The sequence below is a fragment of the Salvelinus namaycush genome, chromosome 19 (assembly GCF_016432855.1).
Source record: "Salvelinus namaycush isolate Seneca chromosome 19, SaNama_1.0, whole genome shotgun sequence".
Classification (NCBI taxonomy): Eukaryota; Metazoa; Chordata; class Actinopteri; order Salmoniformes; family Salmonidae; genus Salvelinus; species Salvelinus namaycush.
This window is the reverse complement of record NC_052325.1, coordinates 45,628,979-45,653,048: the sequence shown is the minus strand read 5'-3', so window position 1 is coordinate 45,653,048 and position 24,070 is coordinate 45,628,979. Positions and strand designations below refer to the sequence as shown.

General features: G+C 41.0%; 1 protein-coding gene across 3 annotated transcripts in view; it reads left to right on the top strand.

Annotated features, from left to right (window-relative positions):
- The window catches only part of LOC120064476 (LIM domain only protein 7-like), an 81,741-nt gene that overhangs the window by 44,510 nt on the left and 13,161 nt on the right, over positions 1 to 24,070 (top strand). For all 3 annotated transcript variants that reach the window (XM_039015073.1, XM_039015074.1, XM_039015075.1), the window contains 8 exons: positions 1,132 to 1,440; positions 2,297 to 2,411; positions 10,035 to 10,196; positions 12,014 to 12,201; positions 12,466 to 12,529; positions 12,954 to 13,013; positions 16,546 to 16,571; positions 17,149 to 17,256. In XM_039015073.1, the coding sequence (XP_038871001.1) occupies positions 1,132 to 1,440; positions 2,297 to 2,411; positions 10,035 to 10,196; positions 12,014 to 12,201; positions 12,466 to 12,529; positions 12,954 to 13,013; positions 16,546 to 16,571; positions 17,149 to 17,256 (1,032 nt within the window). The remainder of the gene's footprint in view (positions 1 to 1,131; positions 1,441 to 2,296; positions 2,412 to 10,034; positions 10,197 to 12,013; positions 12,202 to 12,465; positions 12,530 to 12,953; positions 13,014 to 16,545; positions 16,572 to 17,148; positions 17,257 to 24,070) is intronic.

Genomic DNA, 24,070 nt, shown 5'->3' with positions numbered 1-24,070 from the left:
ACAGGTTTTTAGACATTTTTGCAAATGTATTACAAATAATAAACAGATAAACCTTATTTACATAAGTATTCAGACCCTTTGCTATGAGATTCGAAGTTGAGCTCAGGTGCATCCTGTTTCATTGGATCATCTTTGAGATGTTTCTACAACTTGATTGGTGTCCACCTGTGCTCTATTCCTGTTTAACCTAAAAAACTCCCTAGTCATTGCCGATTACAACCATACCCATAGCATGATGCAGCCACCACCATGCTTGAAAACATGAAGAGTGATGTTGGATTTGCCCAACGCTTTGAATTCAGGACACATTTTATGCAGTTTTACTTTTTAGTGCCTTATTGCGAACAGGGTGCATGTATTCTTTACAGGCTTCCTTCTTTTCCCTCTATTTTGGTTGGTATTGTGGAGTAACTACAATGTTGTTGATCCATCCTCAGTTTTCTCCTATCACAGCCATTAAACTCTGTAACTGTCAGTCACCAATGGCCTCATGGTGAAATACTTGAGTGGTTTGCTTTCTCTCGGGCAACTGAGTTAGGAAGGATGCCTGTGTCTTTGTAGTGACTGGGTATATTGATACACCATCCAAAGTGTAATTAGTAACTTCACCGTGCTCAAAGGGATATTCAATGTCAGCTTTTTCTTTTTACCCATTTACCAATTTGTGCCCTCCTTTGCGAGGCATTGGAAAACCTTGGTGTTTGTGGTTGAGTCTATGTTTATAATTCACTGCTCAACTGAGGGACCTTACAGATGATGTATGTGTGGGGTACAGAGATGAAGTAGTCATTCAAAAACCATGTTAAACACTATTATTGCACACAGAGCGAGTCTATGCAACTTATGTGACTTAAGCAATGTTTTACTCCTGAACTTACAGTATTTAGGCTTTCCATAACACAGAGATGGAATGCTTATTGACTGAAGACGTTTCAACTTTTCATTTTGAATTAATTTGTAAAAAATTCTAAAAACACAATTCTCCTTTGACGTTATGGGGTATTGTAGGCCAGTGACACAAAATGTCAATGTAATATATTTTTTAAAGGCTGTAACACAACAACATGTTGAAGGTCTGAAGGATCTGTAAATATAGGCCTCTTGTTAACCATATAAATATTGACTCCTCAGAAAAGTGTGAACAGCGAGATGGATGTCACCAAGAAGTCGTTGGCCCCCAGCCGCTATAGCCAGGTCATGAGCTCCGAGGACGAGGCACGTTCCCACTCCAACTCTGCCAACAGCAGTGGAGGAGAGGAAGAGGAGGAGGAAGAAGAAGAAAAGAGAGAGAGGGTAAGGGGAGTGAACCCCACACTGGTCCCTACCCTGGCCCCCTCGCCTGTCCCTCCTCAGGCCAGGAGTCCTTTCACTGCACTCCAGCCCCCGAAAGTGGCCTCCTCAGCCCCAGTCAGTCCTGTACCTGCAAAGGACACAAACCAGGTAGGCTTAGATTTTGGTTACTATCAAGCCCCCCCCCAAAAAAAACACTTTCAGTGTGAACTTAAACAACTAAAACCAAATATAAAGTATGTAGAAAAGATAATGGCCTATATTTTTTTATAATATAATCTTTGAGAACACCAAAATATCGCTAAACAGTCATGGGGAATCAAAAATTCCAAAAACAATGAATTTAACAGTATTGTTTTTTAAATTAAGTTTGAGCAAAATAACATAGCATTAGCCATGGCAAAATGCATAGATTTGCAGGAAATTATCTTTAAAACTGCTAAATGTTCTCTCAGCTACATGGCGGAATATGTAGAATTTCTGTAAATTGGCTTAAAGTTGTATGTTTTAAACATCAAGATGGGGGCCTCTAAAATGTTCAAACTAACTCAGCCGCGCCGACTGCGCACATTGCCACGCCACTAGCCAGGAAAAAAGCTGATTAGGCAGATAAGTATTTCTCAGAGCCAACTTGCAGTATTCCAGAGTTGAAGCCAAAATTTGTTACAGAAAAGTACAAATGTAAGTAGCAGTCGCTGGAGTGAGTGACTACGATTTACACTGGAGACTGCATGCATATTGTACCATGTAGTAGTGATGGGGGGGGGGGGGGGGGGTTAGTTACATATCAAGATATTTTTGACAATATATCGTATTGTTTTGGCAATATCGTGAGGTTTCTGGCAATTCCCAGCCCCCCTATGCAGCTAGTGCGGGAGACAGTAGGAGTGATGCTTGCCATTGTCAGACTGCAATTAATAATTCATAGTGAAGAACAGATGTTATCCGTTCCCTGGCTTCGAACACAGCCTAACATTCTTAATGAGTGTTTGTGTGTGTCGTGTAGGAGAGCTACGCTGACATGCGGATCAGTCTGAACCAGAAGCCCAACAGCAGTCGAGACTTTGGCTTCCAGACAGAGTGGGACTCCACTGGAGCTCACGTCACCTCTATCCAACCAGGTAAACGTAAACACACACACACACAGACAGACAGAGAGAGAGCATGGTAAACACAAAGTAACAACTTCCACATTATATACTACAGTATTTACTGTAGTGTTTTTGCAGACATGACTGAAGTATCTTTAGAATTCACTATAGTGTTTTGCGGACATGACTGTAGTGTGTTGTAGTAACATCTGCTGACTAGGATTAGCTAAAATGGCAGACTATGCCAGTTACTGTTTAATGAGGGGAACACCTCAACCAGAACATAAGACACCGGTTCATGACAGACCACGTATTGAGTTGGGTCAACAGTTCTGAGCAATGCAATTGACCAGACAACACCTTAGCAAACATATGCTTTTTTTTTATTACAATTGTAACATTAGACAGGTTATAGGTCCATAAAAGGGAAACCGTACAGAGAAAGATATAAAGAACAAGCCAAGTTTAAAAAAGCTTAAAGGATAAGGTTTGCTTGTTTGACAGATAAATGACACGCAATAACGAGTACACCAAAATGACTTCTTAGATCAGTTACACGAGATAGCACTGTTGTATTTCAGAAAGCTTTCAGAGATTCAGCTGACCAAGTTCACTGACCAAGTTCACATACTGTACTTCTGAGGGTAGAAAATAAAGAACAGTTAACCACTGTATTTGCATAAACAATAGATATTTTAGAAATACATATGACTTTACTTAAAGACAGTCATCTTATTGGCAGGTGCTGCCAATAAACTCCCTGGACCTCAAACCAGCAAAGCCTCTCCAAATGATTCTGAATGTTATATGTTGAGTTTTACCGTCAGTGAGTTTATTCATGTGTGACAATATTCAAGATGTTCATTATGTCTGGTAGTTGTAACCCTAGTTGGCTTACAAGTAAAGCCCGTAAATCCCCCAAAAACACTACAGTGAATACAACAGCATACTACAGTCATGTCCCCAATAGTAAGCAATATACGATCGACGGGGAACCTCAGAGAAAATCCCCGGCGTGAGCTCCCCAAGTGTAACCGGTGTAGATTACCTCTGCGTTGTGTTTCCATCAGCTTACATATGACCAAAGGATCAGGATTGGTGTTGTTTTTTTATTCTCTGATGAGAACAGGAAAAACGTCCATGAACAAATGCTGCAATTGCCTTTTACACCAAACTCCTGTCTTCCACATGAGTACAGTAGACGGGGAATATAACAATAATCTTGTTTCACATAACAGTACAATAGAAGGTGAATGCAATGTACATTTCTGAAATAGAAATGTACAGTATAGCCTATGGACCTAGGCTAGTCAACTTTCTCAATGACAGGCGTATGTACAGTACGTGATGTGACGCTTTAACATACAGGATTGATTATGGTTTTCATGGGACAATTTTTCAATAACCTACCTCTTTCACATGAGTACAGTAGACAGGGAAGAGGTCAGGGGGGCAGGGGATCTTCATGGGGGGGAATGGAGGAAGTCTACGACATTAAAAAGGGCACTTACAACAACGGAAGGAATGTACAGTAATATCAGGCAAGTAACTATTCAGATTTTGGGTAATTTTACAACACGACATTCAACAGTTGTGACACGGGGACAGCATGTTTAAATCAAAGCAGCATTGACAAAGCTAGCAGCTAGCAGTAAAGCTATCAAATCTATCAAAAAAATCTAAAATAAGCACTACGTGATCGAGTAATACTACAGTGTGTAGTATAAGAATTCTCCGTATTCTACAAAATTCTATAGTAAGCACCATATAGTAAACAGCATATAGTAAGCTTTCCAAGACCAGCATGCAATAATGGGAAGAGAGAGGGAAAGAGTGTTCAGCTTTCAATACAATGCAAATACACACACTGCTGAAACGACTACTGGACCTGAATGTTAATGGAAGCCTTACAGGGTGGATCAAGGACTTTTTAACTGACCGCCCACAGAAGGTCCTCGTGAATGGGGCCCTCTCTAATGAACTGACCCTGAACACAGGGGCGCCCCAGGGGTGTGTCCTTTTCACCGTTGTTTTCAGTCTACACTAACGAGATGACGATCCAAGAAACAACGTGAGCCTTTTCAAGTATGGCACTGGTTTTTTTTCTTTTTTTCTTCTTTCAAGATGCTACATCAGATTGGGACAGCTATTTTTATAGGCCAACAACCGCCAAGAATGATGCCAGTCAAGTGCCCTCCACGCCAATGTGGACAAGACAAAGGAGCTGATCATCAATGGCAACAACCTGCCAATGTCCCAACGACTCTCTGAACGTCCAACCAGTGAAGGTGGTTGAAATTGAAATTGATGACAAGCTGAGCTTTACAGAGAATGCAAGCCAGCACCTGTTTTTAATTAGGATATTAAAAGGGGTTCCACAAGGATTCCACAAGGCAACCAAAAGGAAGGCACTGGGCTGGCGACTCCTCCCACCCTCTACATCTTCAATTCGAGAGGCTTCCCTCTGGCCGGTGCTTCAGAATGCCCAAGGCCAAGCCCTGGCTGTCGTTGGCGACCCCTCCCACCCTCTACACCTTCCGTTGGAGAGGCTTCCCTCTGGCCGGTGCTTCAGAATGCCCAAGGCCAAGCCCTGGCTGTCGTTGGCGACCCCTCCCACCCTCTACACACCTTCATGTTGGAGAGGCTTCCCTCTGGCCGGTGCTTCAGAATGCCCATGGCCAATCCCTGGCTGTCGTTGGCGACCCCTCCCACCCTCTACACACCTTCATGTTGGAGAGGCTTCCCTCTGGCCGGTGCTTCAGAATGCCCAAGGCCAAGCCCTGGCTGTCGTTTGCGACACCTCCCACCCTCTACACCTTCAGTTGGAGAGGCTTCCCTCTGGCCGGTGCTTCAGAATGCCCAAGGCCAAGCCCTGGCTGTCGTTGGCGACCCTTCCCACCCTCTACACCTTCAGTTGGAGAGGCTTCCCTCTGGCCGGTGCTTCAGAATGCCCATGGCCAATCCCTGGCTGTCGTTGGCGACCCCTCCCACCCTCTACACACCTTCATGTTGGAGAGGCTTCCTTCTAGCCGGTGCCTCAGAATGCCCATGGCCAATCCCTGGCTGTCGTTGGCGACCCCTCCCACCCTCTACACCTTCAGTTGGAGATGCTTCCCTCTGGCCGGTGCTTCAGAATGCCCAAGGCCAAGCCCTGGCTGTCGTTGGCGACCCCTCCCACCCTCTACACCTTCAGTTGGAGAAGCTTCCCTCTGGCCGGTGCTTCAGAATGCCCAAGGCCAAGCCCTGGCTGTCGTTGGCGACCCCTCCCACCCTCTACACCTTTAGTTGGAGATGCTTCCCTCTGGCCGGTGCTTCAGAATGCCCAAGGTCAAGCCCTGGCTGTCGTTGGCGACCCCTCCCACCCTCTACACCTTCAGTTGGAGATGCTTCCCTCTGGCCGGTGTTTCAGAATGCCCAAGGAGAACGTGTTCAAACATTCACTCTTTCCTTGTGCTGTTGGACTACTAAATACAATGTCCATTGTATTGGTAAATGTACTTATCTGTCCAGTGCAGTTGGGGCAGAGGTCAGTTGTGAGTGAATGTATCAATGTCCTCTGTTTTTAGTCTATGCAGTATGATGGGCTGACTAGTTTAAATGTGTGTGATGTGAGAATGTATGTGAATGTGATCCTTTTAATGTAAGGTGCTGCCAAATAAAAATGTCCATCCTGGATGGACAGTTTTATTCTATTCTACATGACAGATTTGATACCATTGATTTGATTATATTCCAGCCATTAAGATGAGCCCTGTATTTCAGTCAGGCACTGCTGGTGTTCTTCAGTTCGTGAGCTAGTAGGACCCGATGGGACCCAGTAACAGAGCATGTGACAGGCCTTATGTAGGGCAGCCTCTATCTGGGTCAGATCTGCTGGCCCTGTCTCTCTCTAGCCTATATATATGTACTAAGGAATCACTTGGCTATCGCTGCACCACTGTTAAGAAAAAGGTACTGATGCCACTGTGTGCACAAAATGGTGGAATCGCTGTTTCTAGTTATGGTAACGGGGATGTTCGTATTCATGCTTATACTGTAGGTTAGGTTTGCCCTAATTTGCTATGGGAGTAGCTGTCACCTGTTGTCATTCCACCCCATCAGTGCAGATGAGGGAAAGAGACAAGAATCAGAAGTCACTTTAAATAATTGAGATGATTTATTGCAATCACTGCCTTGTCCTATCTCGGGCATGTCTTTTATAAAAAATATATAACGTAAATGAATGTATTGAATATTCTAAACATACAATATACTTGCAGTGAAGCCGCTCAACAACAGATTCCCATTCAGAGCGACACACATAAACATCCAGGGTCAACGCCCTGCTCAAGGGCACTTTGACCGATCTACCACCAGGCCTAAAAATGTGAACCCCAACCCTCCAAGATCCTCCCACAGTTCCCCAATAGCTGTCCCTCAACCATTCGAGACCCAGCCCACAGTCCCCCCCCCAGAAGAAAAATCAAAAATACAGTTAATTCCATTCCCCAGCCTCAAGAACCCCCCCAATACACCAACATCCAAGAGAATGAACTAAAGAGAAAAAAGGAAAAGACAGAAGAAAACAGCAATGGAAAAAAATTATTAAAATAAATAATACATTTAAAACAAAGGACATCAAAGACAACTAAAACTGGCACTTACATGTATTTGTGTGTTCTTGTATGTGTTTATTTGAATGAGAGTGTGTGTATATGCGTGTACAAACACCTGCACGGCATCAGCCTCAGGCAAACCGGCATTAGTTGTAAAAACACTGCCCCTCCGTGTCATTCAAACTGACTTTTTATTATGTTCTATTTTGACTTAAAAAAAAAAAAAACTTATCTTTGACCATCATTCTATCTCCCGCACAGCAACTCCACTCCCACTTGTCTCCAATTCCACATCCCAACCCTCAGCTTCCCTCAGCCCATCCCATCTATCTCTGCTGGCCACCCACTTCGTGTTTCTATGCAACACATATCTTTCAACTATGCTGTGATGTTTAACGTACAATTTCAATCTATCTAATCGAATAGAATCCACAGATTGCGAGTTGAATATGAATAATTTTACTAAGAGTATTAGTATATTAGTAATTGACTGACCCGGTCTCTCCAGATCTCCTAACAGTACTATTTCTAGGGTCAATTTTAGATCAATGCTATGCATTTTCAGCCATTCCTGAACCTGAGACCAGAAACAGGCTACCTGAGGGCAATACCAAAATAAATGGTCTATTGATTCTGTATCCTCACAACAAAATCTGCAGCGCATCGATGATTTTAAGCCCCAAATATTCAACATTTTGTTGGTGGCAAGAATTCTATATAATAATTTTAGCTGAAAAGCACGAAGTCTTGAATCTTGCTTTGTTTTATATATCAACTCGTACATCAAAAATCTCTTCCCAACTATTTTGCAATCTGTATGGCACAGTTGTCAACATCCTGGTCCTCAAATGAAACTGGTATACTTTCCTATTTATGCTATTTTTATTCCTCTGCCAGTTTTGATCCTTTATATTGGGCAGACAGACCAGTTCCCTACCTCCTCCCGCTGCCACCTGCCTCCTCCATTTTTGGGGTAATGCTGTAATCAATTGGTTGTACTCTTGGATTGAGCAGACCTTTCCGTACAATTCTGATAACTCCATGAAGGACATAACTCTACCATTGTAATTTACAATATAATTTAAGAACAAAATACCCTTTTCAAACATCTTTTCCATATATACAGGTATTTTATCAACCAGCACATTTGAGTTCAGCCATAATATTTGTTGTAATATTTGTTCTATCTTTTCAGGGGGGAGAAATGTAAATTGTAGCGAGCTCTGCAATGCTTGTTTGAAAAAGAGAGATACTTTGAAAAAAGTATAATTTTCAATTAATTGAAAATGAGACATGGCAATCTGCACAAAGGCAAAAAGGCAATTTTTAAACAATGGATGAGCTTTTCTTAGTAATCTACTTGAGAACCATTTAGGGTTCAAATAAAACTTTTGAATGAGTGAAGCTTTTAGAGAGAGGTTTAGTGCTTCTATATTTAATAATCTCAACCCACCCAAATCATATTCATTATATAGATAGGCACATTTTATTTTGTCTGGTGTAGCGTCCCAGATAAAGCTAAATATTTTTTGCTCATATGATTTGAGAAATAAATCATCAGGAGTAGGTAGCGCCATAAATAAGTGAGTAAACTGAGATATGACTAAGGAGTTAATCAGGGCAATTTTTCCATAAATAGACAGGTATTTACCTCTCCATGGTTGCAGGATCTTGTCTATTTTTACAAGTTTTCTATTGAAATTATTTGTGGAGAGCTTATTTATATATTTTGTGATATGAATACCGAAAATGTCTACTTCACCATCAGCCCATTTTATAGGTAAACTGCAGAGAAATGTAAAAGTTGTATTTTTTAAAGATCCAATACGTAATATTGTACACTCATAATTAGGTTTTAGTCCAGAGAGTCCAGAAAAGTTATCTAGATCTTCAATGAGACATTGCAGGGATCTAGCTTGCGGACTTAATATCAAACTTGAGTCATCGGCATACATGGACACCTTTGTTTTTAAGCCTTGGGTTTCTAATCCTCTAATGTTGTTATTGGATCTGATTTTAATAGCTAGCATTTCAATGGCCATAACGAATAGACATGGTGACAGTGGACACCCTTGTTTAACTCCTCTTGACAATTGAAAACTCTCTGAGAAGTAGCCGTTATTTACTATTTTACACGTGGGGTTGCTATACATTATTTTTACCCATTTTATAAGAGAATTTCCCAAAATTTAAAAAATCCAGGCATTTATAAGTAAAATTCAGTCTTACTTTATCAAATGCCTTTTCAAAATCCGCTATAAATTCAATTTCGGGCTTATTATATGTTTCATGATGTTCTATTATTTCTATTAGTTGCCGTATATTATCTCCAATGTATCGTCCATGTAAAAAACCTGTCTGATCAGGATGAACAATACCTGGTAAAACCCTTTTAATTCTGAGTGCTGTGCATTTCGCTAGTCTTTTTGCATCACAACATTGAAGTGTAAGGGGCCTCCAGTTTTTTAGACTGGGTCTTTATATTTTCCATCTGGGTCTTGTTTTAATAATAGAGAAATCAGACCTTCCTGCTGAGTACCTGACATACTACCATTTCTATAGGAGTAGTTAAAACAATCTAGCAATGGAGCTTTTAGTATATAAAAAAATACTTGATTTCCCTCTACCGGTATGCCATCAAGCCCTGGGGTTTTTCCAGACTGAAAGGATTTAATAGCCTCAAAAAGTTCTTCCTCTGTAATTTGGCCTTCGCACGGATCTTTCTGTACATTTGTTAATTTTCCATTTATTATATTATTTGGAAATAATTCCTTACCATAATCTTCCTTCAGTGGGAGAGGATGAGACAGAAAAGAGAACATCTGCCTTAAAATATTATTCGGAGAACCATAGATGACTCTGTCTTTAGTAACGAGTTTCTGCAAATAATTTTTCTCTGGCATGTCTTTCTATTGTGACATCTTACCCTTATCTTGAACTCTACATTGCTACTCTGACACCTGTCCTCTCTATCTCACCCCCTGTGCCCTCCACATTACATGGTCTACATCAGAACCCTGTTTATCTGACCTCTCTGCCCATCTCTGTGCCCTCCCAGGCAGCCCAGCGGAGCTGTGCCAACTGCAGGTGGGAGACGAGGTGCTGGCGGTTAGCGGGCACAGGGTGGCAGAGATGAGCTACCGCGAGTGGAAGAGCAGCACAGAGCAGGCCCTGCAGCAGGGCAGCCTCTCCATGGACATACGTCGCCACGGCAGGAACAGTGAGTAGACGACTGGAGAGCGAGAGTGTGCGGGCGTGTGTGTGCGTGCGTGCGTGCAAATGTCTGTGGGTGGTGGTTTGTTTGAGGCACGTCGAGAATTTGTATTTTTAGTGTCAGTGTTGTTTGTGTTTATTTGTTGTGTTGGTAAACTATTGTGACACATTGAATTGGTCAGTAAATTGTTTTGCTCAATTATTTCATGGCAGTTTAATTATAATTTCATTGTCTCGATAGTTTTCTAGTCTATTCTGGGATAAAATCAAATCAAAGTTTATTCAAATCAAATTGATTTATAAAGCCCTTCTTACATCAGCTGATATATCAAAGTGCTGTACAGAAACCCAGCCTAAAACCCCAAACAGCAAGCAATGCAGGTGTAGAAGCATTGATCGCGTACACAGATTTGTAGGTGTTATAGCAGGTGCAGCAAAATTCTTGTTACTAGCTCCAATAGCACAGTAGAATGTCTAGCAAATACAATACAAATACACAATCTAAAAATCTGATAAAATGTCAAAACGAGTCCTATTAACAATTCAAAGTAGATATATTAGAGTGAGCAGTGTCAGAGTCCAGAATATAAATATGTGGTGTGTATAGACAGTATATCATTTGGAAAAGAAAAGGGTCGGTCCAGTATTAGGTATAGTAGAATGAGCTATGTCAAGAATACAGTATATACATCCACAGTGATTAAACAACAGTATATTAACAGTGTATGAAGTCACCAGTCTTCAATGTCTCTACAGTATATACATACACAGTGATTAAACAACAGTATATTAACAGTGTATGAAGTCACCAGTATTCAATGTCTCTACAGTATATACATGGAGCATTAGTCTCAAGGTGCAGGACAGAGTACCGGGCAGGTAGCCGTTAGTGATGGCTGTTCAACAGTCTGATGGCCTGATAGCTGTTTCTCAGTCCTGGCTCTGATGCACCTGTACCGTCTCTGTCTGCTCGATGGTAGCAGAGTGAACAGACCTTGGCTTGGGTGACTGAGGTCCTTAAGGATAACCTTTTAGTTTTGGCTGTCTGTCTGTTTTACTTTTCGTCTGCCTGTGTTTCAGTACTTCTGTTTCTTTCTTCCCTTCTCTGTCTGTTTGTGTGTGTGTGTGTTTCTGAATGTTTATCTCTGTCTGTTTCTGTCTTCCCTCTGTTCTCCTGTGTGCATTCCTTATGTGGTGCCTACCTTATGGAGAATTAACCCAAACTCGGGTACAGGGTCCGACGGGTCCAAACTTGGTATATTTACAGTATGTTTTCCCCAACAGGCTTACACATGCTATTATAACACGATTACACCACCGAAACATTAATCCGTCTATTAAGTTCTATAGTAGACACTTTTGCAGGAGAGCGTGTAAGCCTGTTGGTAAATCCTAGGGGTTTGTAGATTGTGCATGGCTTGGGAAGGTGGTTTCTAAATCCTCCCGCTGTTCTTTAGAATAACAAAACAATCTTATTTTCCCGTCCAAGCTGTAGCGTCTGTACTTTGTCCTATAGTTGTATAGTAGTACTTTTAAAGTACCTTTCCTAATATTATGCTTTTACACACACACACACATACTCTCTCACACACACATACATTCTATCTTTCACTCTCTCACACACACACATACACATACATTCTATATTTCACCCTCTCTCACACACACATACTCTCTCACACACATATACATTCTATATTTCACCCTCTCACACACACACATACTCTCTCTTACACACATACACATACATCCTATCTTTCACTCTCTCTCACACACACACACCCCTTTGATTCTTTGCCATTGTCATGTGTCTGCGATGTTCAGACTGGGACAGAGACCTACCTTCCCTGCCGTGTAAAAGCCATAAGACCATCAATCTGACCAGTATGAATCGTCATCCAACACTTCTAGGTTCCCCCAACACAGCCACTGTTAACTCAACCACCAGCTTGGCTTTCACATCTCAGGGATCCATAGAAACCACCAAGGAAATCGCCATCCAACAAATCATTGTGAGTTTTACACGAAGACCTCCTGGTGTTGATAGGGTTCAAGTGTTTCTTGTTAGCTTTCTTATGTGTCTCACCAATACCCAGATAAGATATTGCATTATCACAAAGTTGCAAATATGTTGTGAAACAGTCGCTAAGGGCATTGATATAGGACATCATTTTGAAAAACGGTCGATTTTTGTTAGTCGCATGATCCCATTTAATAACATGTATTGGTTAAACCCCAAACAGTTCTCAACAGGATTTTCCTTAATCTTGTTGCAGGATGTGGCATCCATTGGATTGAATGGAGGTTCCCGTGACAAGACGGTGACCATGAGAAACAAAGGTAAAGAGCATAGAGCAGAGATGCTAACCAGAGAGTTTATGACTCGCCTTTATTAACAGGAACAAGCTTGAGAAAGCAATGACAACATTCTCACTTTGGGACTGTATGTGTTTTTTGGTGGTGAAACGCTCATTGCTCAATTATGTACTGATGATATTATGATGTTCTGTTTGCTTGTAATGTTGGATATGTTTATGTGAGCACTTTGGAAAGAGCTGGCCTGAGCTTACATAAGTTCGGTTTTTATTTTGAGTGTGACGACTTAATCCTAATGAAATTGTTATGTTTTCAGTGGGGGATAATGTAGATTTTGATAGAAGTTACCCATACCATGATAATGTGGAAGCTATTACTACAATGTTTCTCTCCCAGCTCCTCTCTTACACTCTGTGTTCCTGTTCTGATTTCTCCATCTCTCACGTAGAGTCTGTAGAACCCATATCTTTGAAAAACTTAAAACGGAGGTCAGAGTTTTTTGAACAAGGTAAAAAAGGCCCTGACTGTGCTCTGGTTTTGGTGACGGGTTATTATCAGTAGTCTGTGTTACTATCAGGAGGCTGGGTGCTCTGGGCTTCTCTCTTTCCCTCTATCCCAGTGGTTCTCCTATGGACCTACCTGGTATAAACGTTTTTGGCTCAACTATGACTTAACCTAATCATTATGATCAATTGTTTTTTAAATTTAGATGATTACGGGAAGGTTGAGACAAAAAAGTTGAATACTCAGGAGTTCCTCAGGGCTCCATGTTCGGCCTGCTGCTTTTTTTGTTTTTAGGTTCAGTCTTTGAAGCCACTGCCTTTTTCCGTCCCCCGCCCCCCAGGCTTCTCAGGGCCCAGTGGCAGTGCACTAGTCTACCTCTGTGGTAAACAGGGTTGAGTGTGCAGTGATTCTCTCCACACCTCCAATTGCCACACCTGAGACACTGGCATGCTGTCTGAGTCCAGTGAGTTTAGATCAGTGTTTCCCAACCCTCTCCTGTGGGACCAGCAATCCATCAACATTTTTGTTGCAGCCCTGAGCTGCCTTGATTAGTTGAATCAGGTGTACTAGTTCAGGGCTACAACCACATTGAGAACTGTCTGAGGATCCCTCAGGAGAGGGTTGGGAAACACTTGATGAGAAAGTAGTGTCTTCAACAGCACTTTAAAGCTCCAAAGGGTAGACTGCATGTTTGCCTTGATGGCAGCTTTGCATAGTCTTGGCATTCTCTCAACCAGCTTCACCTGGAATGCTTTTCCAACAGTCTTGAAGGAGTTCCCACATATGCTGAGCACTTGATGGCTGCTTTTCCTTCACTCTGCGGTCCAACTCATCCCAAACCATCTCAATTGGGTTGAGGTCGGGGGATTGTTGAGACAAGGTCATCTGATGCAGCACTCCATCACTCTCCTTCTTGGTCAAATAGCCCTTACACAGCCTGGAGGTGTGTTGGGTCATTGTCCTGTTGAAAATCAAATGATAGTCCTACTAAGCAAACCAGATGGGATGCCTTCAAGTGTGCCTTGAATTCTAAATAAATCACAGACAGTGTCACCAGCAAAGCACCATCACACCTCCTCCGCCATGCTTTATGGTGGGAACCACACATGCCGAGATCATCCATTCACCTACTCTGTGTCTCACAAAGACGCAGCGGTTGGAACCAAAAATCTTGGACTCATTAGACCAAAGGACAGATTTCCACAGGTCTAACATGCTGACCAGACTGGACACTTTGCATGCGCGAGCGTCGCAAAATAAATATAGAAATCCATGTTATTCAATTATTGCACCCACACTGCTCGCGCGAACCAACGCACGTCTGCGTTGCCAAGGGCTAAAATAGAAGTTATTCCTAATTCTGACGCATATCGCGCTGAAAGTCCTGCCTCTCCCATCTCCTCATTGGTTTATAGAAGCAGGTACCCACGTGCCATCTTCTCATTGGTTAAACCCACGTGGGTGATTGAAAGACCAACTGTTTTGCCGGTAGTCGTGGTAAAACTATGAAAGTTTAGATGCGATCACCATATAAGTTCAAAGATGAAAAAGCCTGGAAGGAGGAGAGATGACTAGAAACGATTCGGTTGGCCGTTTTATGTGTCGATTAATTGTCGGATTAGAGGACGCTTTTCGACCTGTCCCCAAATTAATGCCATTGGTTCAGAGTTTGTTTTTATATTTTAACCTGCGTGTCGTGATCGCGTTTGGTGTAGGGGGACAAAATTAATTTATGCATGATGGCGCACGCGCGCAGCCGGTTTGGGTTCGGTGTACTGTCCATTGCTCGTTTTCTTGGCCCAAGCAAGTCTCTTCTTATTATTGGTGTCCTTTAGTAGTGGTTTCTTTGCAGAAATTTGACCATGAAGGCCTGATTTCACGCAGTCTCCTCTGAACAGTTGATGTTGATGTGTCTGTTACTTGAACTCTGTGAAGCATTTATTTGGGCTGTAATTTCTGAGGCTGGTAACTAATGAACTTATCCTCTGCAGCAGAGGTAACTCTGGGTCTTCCTTTCCTGTGGCTGTCCTCATGAGAGCCAGTTTCATCATAGCGCTTGATGGTTTTCACTTGAAGAAACTTTCAAAGTTCTTGACATTTTCAAAATTGAGTAACCTTCATGTCTTAATGGTAGACGTTCATTTCTATTTGCTTATTTGAGCTGTTCTTTCCATAATATGGACTTGGTCTTTTACCAAATAGGACTATCTTCTGTATACCACCATTACCTTATCACAATACAACTGATTGGCTCAAACACATTAAGAAGGAAAGAAATTCCACTATTTAACTTTTAACAAGGCACACCTGTTAATTGAAATGCATTCCAGGTGACTACCTCATGAAGCTGGTTGAGAGAATGCCAAGAGTGTGCAAAGCTGTCATCAAGGCAAAGGGTGGCTACTTTGAAGAATCTCACATATAAACTATATTTTGATTTGTTTAACACTTTTTGGTTACTACATGATTCCATGTGTGTTATTTCACAGTTTTGATGTCTTCACTATTATTCTACAATGTAGACAATAGTAAAAAATAAAATAAAATAAAAACCCTTGAATGAGTAGGTGTGTCCAAACTTTTGGATGGTACTGAAAGTATCAAATAATGTAATTCCCCCCTTTTTGTTTTTGCATACAATTTAGCGTATTTATTTGATACAGTCATATTTACTCCTTTAGCACGGGTGTCAATAATTTCCGGACTTCACTGTACGTGCATCTATGGCTCTTAAGCCTGAAAAGTTATACTAACTCAGGTGCCATGTGTAGTCAGGTGTGTGGTACGGTATGTCGGTGTGATGTCCAGGTGTCACACATTGGCTGCCCTCCCACTCAACCTTGCAGGCTGTGCTGTGCTATGCTGGTGATCTTGTGTTTTTACTAATAGCCAATGCTTCTGCATGCATCAACATATCAACATGATTTTTGGTGACTTATTTGGATGTTTGTGTCCTATTCCTGTTTGCATCTTGTGCATGCTTGTTGTGATCTGTTTTAAAATGATTTTGATTTTCATGAGATGTTAATACATTGAATCTAGTTAGTGTGATGTGCTTCGGTACCACACCAACAGTATGTTGGTGCCTACTATTTAACAGAATATCCAAGACTGGTATTCTGTCAAAAAGTAGAATCCTTGTGGCATTATTGGCAACACTGGAGGTGAATTTAAAAATACATTTTGTTTGCTTCAGGCTTGATCTTAAAACATCTCGAATTATAGCTGAGGGTTTGGTTAAAGTTTTAACACCATTTAATCGTTTTAGAAGTTTAAACACTCAAATCTAAACACAAACTCTACCTCAGACAAGAGTTGAGGTATTCATTTAAATAAATGTATCACATCTATCCTGGGTGCCAGTCTGTGTCCGCTTTAGCAAACGTTCAGTTGTCTTGACAAACGTGGCAATAATATAGTATTTTGGAATATAAAAACAGGGCACTTGGCCTGGCAGCATACTGAATGATGTATAGCACTCTGAGATATAACTATAAACATTAGAGCCATTTGATTATGTTTGTTATTTTTTCAAGGAGGATCAGATTCTGCGATACCAGATGTAAGTAATACTATTTAAAATTTACAAAATGTTGTTTTCTAAAACAAGTGGTTGGGGGTTTTGCTCTGAACTGTGTTCTCGAGCATGACAGCTTCTTTGTGAGTGACATCTTTACTGTGTGGAATAGTTATGGGTTATTTAACTACCACCCGAGGGGCGGGATCCGTTGCGCCCTTAAACTCCTTGATTGCCCAGTTACCTTGACTACAGGGCAGAGAATACTAGCCCAAATTCCCCAACCTTTGTGTCGTTGAGTATTGTACAATGCACAGTCTTTGAAACTGGATGATAATTATGATAACTTGAGTGGACGGAGTCCTCTGCGGCTCACTTTGAAAAGGCTCACGGAAGGAATAACCTACTGTACATGGGTAGCACGTTAATACATAAACAATGAAACAATGAAATAAAAAAACTAGTGAAATGCATGAAAATATGTATAAGGGTTGGGGAGACTCAAGTAGTTTTGTTGATTGAATTACTTGTATTCAAGCATCAGATAGGGGGAAAGAATGTTGTTATTAGTGTAATGGCAGGATAAGTTTGACCTATAAAGGCAATGTCTCTCTTCCGTCAGATGCCCGTTCCCTCCATCGCTCCCTCCTCTAACCACTGGTCCTGGGACCTGGAGGAGGAGCGCCGGAGGCAGGAGAAATGGCAGAAAGAGCAGGAGAGACTTCTACAGGTGAAACACTGTAGTGTGTGTTGGTGGTGGGGTTGTTTTGAGGTGTGTGTGTGTGGGCTCATGTGTGTGGACTCATGTGCATCTGTGTCCACAGTAGAACATTTGGTTCCACTTTACATTACATAGACCTTGCTTCAAAAGGTGTCCAACCTGACCCCTGCAGAGCAGCTGTAGACTAGAGGCCAAGGCTCGTTGTTCCTCCACTCTATATTCCCCGCAGGTCAAACGGCCTAATTTCTTAGTGAGACGGATAGATTTTCTGCCAAGCTTCTACCCAAGTTCACCTACTTTGGGGGACGTAGCTGGAGTATACAGCTTGTAAAAACAAACTGAGCGGTTTGAGGTGAAACATCTGGGATTGTTTCTGTTTTCATGGTCAGGAGTTAGGTCCTGTTAGTCTTGGATCTTATGTAATTTGTCTAGCTTGTCTTTCTATTGCCCTTTGTTGGGTTTTGGTAGACTAAAATATGGCAATTTCTTCCTTGTCAGGATTTCAGGGATGTCAGTTGTTGTATGAGCGAAGACACTTTACCTACTGTGAAATTATACTGAACAAAAATATAAACTCAACATGTAAAGTGTTGGTCCTATGTTTCATGAGCTGAAATAAAAGATCCCAGAAATGTTGTATAAGCACAAAAAGCTTATTTCTCTCAAATTTTGTGCACAAATTTGTTAACACCCCTGTTAGTGAGCATTTCTCCTTTGCCAAGATAATCCATCCACCTGACAGGTGTGTCATATCAAGAAGCGGATTAAAAAGCATCATCATTACACAGGTGTACCTTGTGCTGTGGACAATAAAAGGCCACTCTAAAATGTGCAGTTTTCTCACATAGCACAATGCCACAGATGTCTCACGTTTTGAGGGAGTGCGCAATTGGCATGCTGACTGCAGGAATGTCCACCAAAGCTGTTGCCAGAGAATTTGTTATTTTCTCTACCATATGCCGCCTGCAACGTCATTTTAGAGAATTTGGCAGTAGGTCCGCAGACCATGTGTAACCATGCCAGCCCAGGACCTCCACATCCGTCTTTTTCACCTGCGGGATCATCTGAAATCAGCCACCCAGACAGCTGATGAAACTGTGGAGTATTTCTGTCTGTAATAAAAAAACTTTTGTGGAGAGAAACTCATTCTCATCTGGCTACCCAGTGGGTGGGCCTGGCTTGGAAGTGCGTGGGCCTAGCCCCTCCCAGGCCCACCCGTGGCTGTCCCCCTGCCCAGCCATGAGAAATCCATAGATTAGGGCCTAAGGAATTTATTTCAGGTGACAGATTTCCTTATAGGAACTGTTACTCAGTAAAATCGTTGAAATTGTTGCATTTATATTTATGTTCAGTATATATCTCAAATCAAATGATATTTGTCACATGCGCCAATTACAACCCGTGTAGACTTGAAATGCTTACTTACAAGCCCTTTCCCAGTGATTTACAGTTGAAAATGAGAAAGAAAACATGAGGAATAAAGTACAAAAAAATTAAATAAACAAGAATAAAGCTATTCTTGTTTACCAGTAATACATAAATGTGCAGGGGTATGAGATATTTGGACTTTCAGAAAGTATTCACACCCCTTGACTTTTTCCATAATTTATTGATGTTACAGCCTGAATTTAAAATTGATTAAATTTAGATTTTTGGTCACTGGCCTACACACAATACCGCATAATGTCAAAGTGGAATTATGTTTTTTTTTCTTTTCTACAAATTAAATTTAAAAAATTGTCTTCAGTCAATAAGTATTCAACCCCTTTGTTAAGTTAAACCTAAAGTCCAGGAGTAATAATGTGCTTAACAAGACACATACTAAGTGAATTAGACTCTCTGCACCCCACACATGCAGTGAATTTCTAACACAGATTGAACCACAAAGACCAGGGAGGTTTTCCAATGCCTCGCAAAGAAGGGCACCTATTCGTAGATGGATAAATAAAGAAAGCATACATTAAATATCCCTTTGAGCATGGTGAAGTTATTTACACTTTGGATGGTGTATCAATACACCCAGTCACTACAAAGATACAGGCGTCCTTCCTAACTCGGTTGCCGGAGAGGAAGGAAACCACTCAGGGATTTCACCATGAGGCCAATGGTTACTTTAAAACCACTGTGATAGGACAAAACTGAGGATGGAACAACAACATTGTAGTTACTCCACAATGCTAACCTATTTGATAGTGAAAAGAAGGAAGCATGTACAGAATAAAAAATATTCCAAAACATGCATCCTGTTTGCAACAAGGCACTAAAGTAATACTGCAAAAAATGTGGCTAAGCAATTCACTTTTTGTCCTGAATACAAAGTGTTATGTTTGGGACAAATCCAATACAACACATTACTTTGTACCACTCGTCATATGTTTAACCATAGTGGTGGCTGCATCGTGTTATGTGTATGCTTGTAATCATTAAGAACTGGGGAGTTTAACAGGATAAAAAATAACTGAATGGAGCTTAAGCACAGGCAAAACCCTAGAGGAGAACTTGGTTCAGTCTGCTCTCCACCAGATACTGGGAGATGAATTCACCTTTCAGCAGGACAATAACCTAAAACACAAGGCCAAACCTACACTGGAGTTGCTTACCAAGAAGACAGTGAATGTTCCTGAGTGGCCGAGTTACAGTTTTGACTTAAATTGGCTTGAAAATCTATGGCAAGACCTGAAAATGGTTGTCTAGCAATGATCCACAGCCAAATTGACAGAGCTTGAAGAATTCTGAAATAATTATGGGCAAATGTTGCACAATCCAGGTGGGGAAAGAGCTTAGAGACTTCACAACTGTAATCGCCGCCAAAGCAGCTTCGACAAAGTATTGACTCGGGTGTGAATACTTATGTAAATTATCTATTCATGCATTTCATTTTCAATGAATTTGAAAAATGTCTAAACATGTTTTTCAGTTTTTCGTCATGGCATATTGTGTGAAGATGGGTATTTTTTAAATATTTTTTATATTTTCATTTTGAATTCAGGCTGCGAAAACAAAATGTGGAATAATTCAAGGGGTATGAATGCTTTCTGAAGGCACTGTACATATAAGGCCTGGATAGATAATGCTAAGAGTAAAATAAAGAACACAGTAGCTGCAACATACACATTAGGAACACCTGCTCTTTCCATGACAGACTGACCAGGTGAATCCAGGTGAAATCTGTGATCCCTTATTGATGTAAATGGTCAAATCCACTTTAATCAGTGTCGATGAAGGGGAGGAGGGGTTAATGAAGGATTTTTAATCCTTGAGACAATTGAGACATGGATTGTGTATGTGTGCCTTTCAGATGGTGAATGGGCAAGACAAAATATTTAAGTGCATTTGAGTGGGGTATGTTAGTACAGTGGTTCTTCCTTTAAAAGTTGCGTCGTACTGCAGCACAGCTTGCGGGCTGCCGCAGAATTCTATGGCACGTTATTTAAGTGTCAGCCATTGTTGACATTTAATGCTAGTTAGTGCTAGTTTGACCACCAGAGGGCATCTTTGAGAAGCATTTGACTGTTTTTAATATTGGCTGTACTAGAGATTTTTTTTTTTTTTTAAGAACATAGTATATGGGATCGATTTTTTTGTTTCTATTCCAGGAAATAAGTCGCTGTACAATGTGAGTAGGTTACTAAGTGACTGCGAGTGAAGAGCAAAATAATCCTAACATTTCCACACCCTAATTGTAGACTAACCAATATCCAAACGGCGATTCAGTGAAAATAAAAATCTCATTGATTTATCAAGACCATTCCCCATGCTTGTCTCAGAGCAGCGTGAAACGGTGCTGAAATAGTCGACCACAGGCGGGTAGGCTATTGCTTCAAGTCCTATCATAACAATTGGATGACTCTGGGTGTTCCAGTAAGGAACAATGTGTTGCTTCATTAGCCTACTTTATTCCAATATTTCTGTCATTCAGTGATATTTATTCCTATGGTAATTCGTTATGGATCCATCCAGATGTGGTTAGAAAACAATGGATTTGGTGGACTCGGTAAGAGTCTATTGACCTGCTATTGTCCTGCTGATCGCCCATCAAGGGTGGAAGGCTTCTTTTGTATTCTTAAAAGAACTCCAGCACAGAGAAGAGAAAGGAAGCCTTGAATAATTAAACATGTCGGTAAAATACTGTTAGACTTGGGGTTTATGGTTATGGACAGTGCAATTCGCAAACTATCATCAGGTGCCTGTGTAACGCCGAATGCAAAATCTTTTTTTTCATCTCTACATGTCGGTCTCCTGATTTAAACCCGATCAAACTTGTTTGGCATCAACTGACAACATTCATCCGTAACTCTGCCAAGCCGACAAGCAAAGATGAACTGGCGAAGGCCATCTAGACGTTTTGGCTTGAGAAACTGACGATACAACGATGCATCAAATACATTGATCATCTCAGCAAGGTTTTACCCGTGGTCGTGGAGCAACTAAAATGTAGTTGAAATAAACATCTGCATTTTGAAAGAGTATTTTTATCTTTTTTTTTCATTAACGAAAGCATAGAGATGTTGATGAACAAATACTGTACGTTATATGCTTTATCCGACACGTTGTTTGCAGAGTTCACAGGTTGTATTTGAAAACATGTTTTTGGAAATGCCTCCAACTGTCCATCACTACTGTAAACTAAAAATAAAAACACAGCCTTTACAGTGGTATTATATATTATTATATATTATATATATTATTGAATTCGATAAAATAACTCTTTTAAATTGCATATGTGTATTAGGCTACTGTGCAGTCAGACTAAAAACAACAGGACAATGAGATGTTTACTGTAACTTACATAGTAAACATAGTAAAGTGCCTAATTCCTTACATAAGGGAGAGCAGCCCATGACCAGACTTTCTCGGTGACCTCAAGTACTCATTAACTCTGTCTTTAATGCTTTTTCGGGTTGTATCAGTCATGGACAGAAACCTCTGAGACAGTATTCACGATGAACACTCGGAGATTCACTGGTAAGCCACATTTGCCTCTGGATCCATCCCAGTTGGTATTCTGTGTCCACTCGTGGTATCTCTCTTCGGTTACACGTGCTTGGATTAGCAGAACAGCATAACGGTCCAGACGGCCCTTGCTGTGCCTGGTGAGCAGTTTGTCAAGTTCTGTTGTCAGAAGAGGAATGGAGATGTCAGGGTGAACCGATGACCTGACTAACTCGCCACATTTGTTGCCTCTGCCCGCCGGAGGTGGAGTTTCAGAGCTCACAGGTGTGCCTGGCATGGATTGATTGACTCCATTTTGTTCTTCACCCTCTTCAACGCGTCATTCTCCGCCTTGCGCCAATGCCGCGTGGCTCTGGATCTGTGGCCTGTATCTCTGCCCTCCAGAGAATGTTTCTCTTTCTGCTGGTCTGCCTTAAATGATGTAGTTGAAATAAACATCTGCATTTTGTATTTTTTTTATATCATTTTATCAACAAAACGCATAAAGATGTTGATGAACAAATACCGTATATGCATCTATATGCATGTTACATTGTCCAGTTACACTTTTTTCCCACGTTGTCAGAAGAAGCTGTATTTTTTTTGTTTTTGTGTGCGCGAGACAGAGGAAGAGCAATTCTTACACTATTGTTTTAAATTCAATCACTCTCTTCTTCTTCATACTCATCATTCAGTTAATTCAAATTCAATTGTAATACATTTAGTCACTCCAATAGCAAAATTTAAAAAACAGCCGGATTTGTGTAAGTGCTTTATCCAATATTTTGCGGTTGTATGATGTTTGGTAATCACAGAATCAGTAGGTGTAGGCAAAAACATAAGCAAATAGGTCAACTTTGATTTGACTAAAGAGTTATTCAGGGTGATTTTTCCACAAATAGACAGGTAGCAAGATCATAACTATTTTTTACGAACTTTCTATTAAAAATTGTTGGAGTGAGATCATTTCTTTCTTTCGGGATATGTATACCGAGTATGTCCACATCCCTGTCAGTTCATTTTATTGGTAAACTACACGGTAATGTAAAAGTTATATTTTTTGTGATCCAATACGTAATATAGTAAGTAAAAAAATTATAATGAAGCTTGCAACAAATAAATCCTATTCATTATGAATAGGATTTATTTGATTTATTTTGTTTACATTATTCATTGTAACCACAATGTCAAAAATAATTGATCACACATGAGCAGATTAAACATTTCTTTATTAAAGACTTCTTCACAACAGCAAAGAAGAACTCACTTTATATCGAGGGACTATAAATCTTTCACACTGGTAAATAAATCCAGTTTGTTATTTAGAATGATTTATTTCTGTTTTTAGAGGAAGAGAAACAAAAAGCCAACCGTGCCTATTTTTCGAAATCATCAGTCCACATGTCAAGTGTAATTCCCCCTTTTGTATTTACCCGGGTCTCTCGACTCCAGGGCCACCGCCAACATTTGTGTTGTTGTTGCCTGATGCAGGACTCTAGTGACAGTGAAGAGAGACTCTCGGACTAAAAACACCTCCATTAATTTACAAAAAGATAGTCAATTTGTGCCACAGTTTAGACTAACGATAGATCAGCGTTGTGACTCCCCCTTGTGATAGTGTGGTGCAATGACAGAATGCCACCATCTAACGGTCGCGGCATGAGCTCAAAGCTTTTAAAGGAAAAACCACTGTAGGTGGCAGGCACACCGGTTTGAATGTGTCAAGAACTGCAATGCTGCTGGGTTTTTCACGCTCAACCATTTCCCGTGTGTATCAAGAATGGTCCAACACCCAAAGGACATCCAGCCAACTTGACACAACTGTGGGAATCATTAGAGTCAACATAGGCCAGCATCCCTGTGGAATGCTTTCGACACCTTGTAGAGTCCA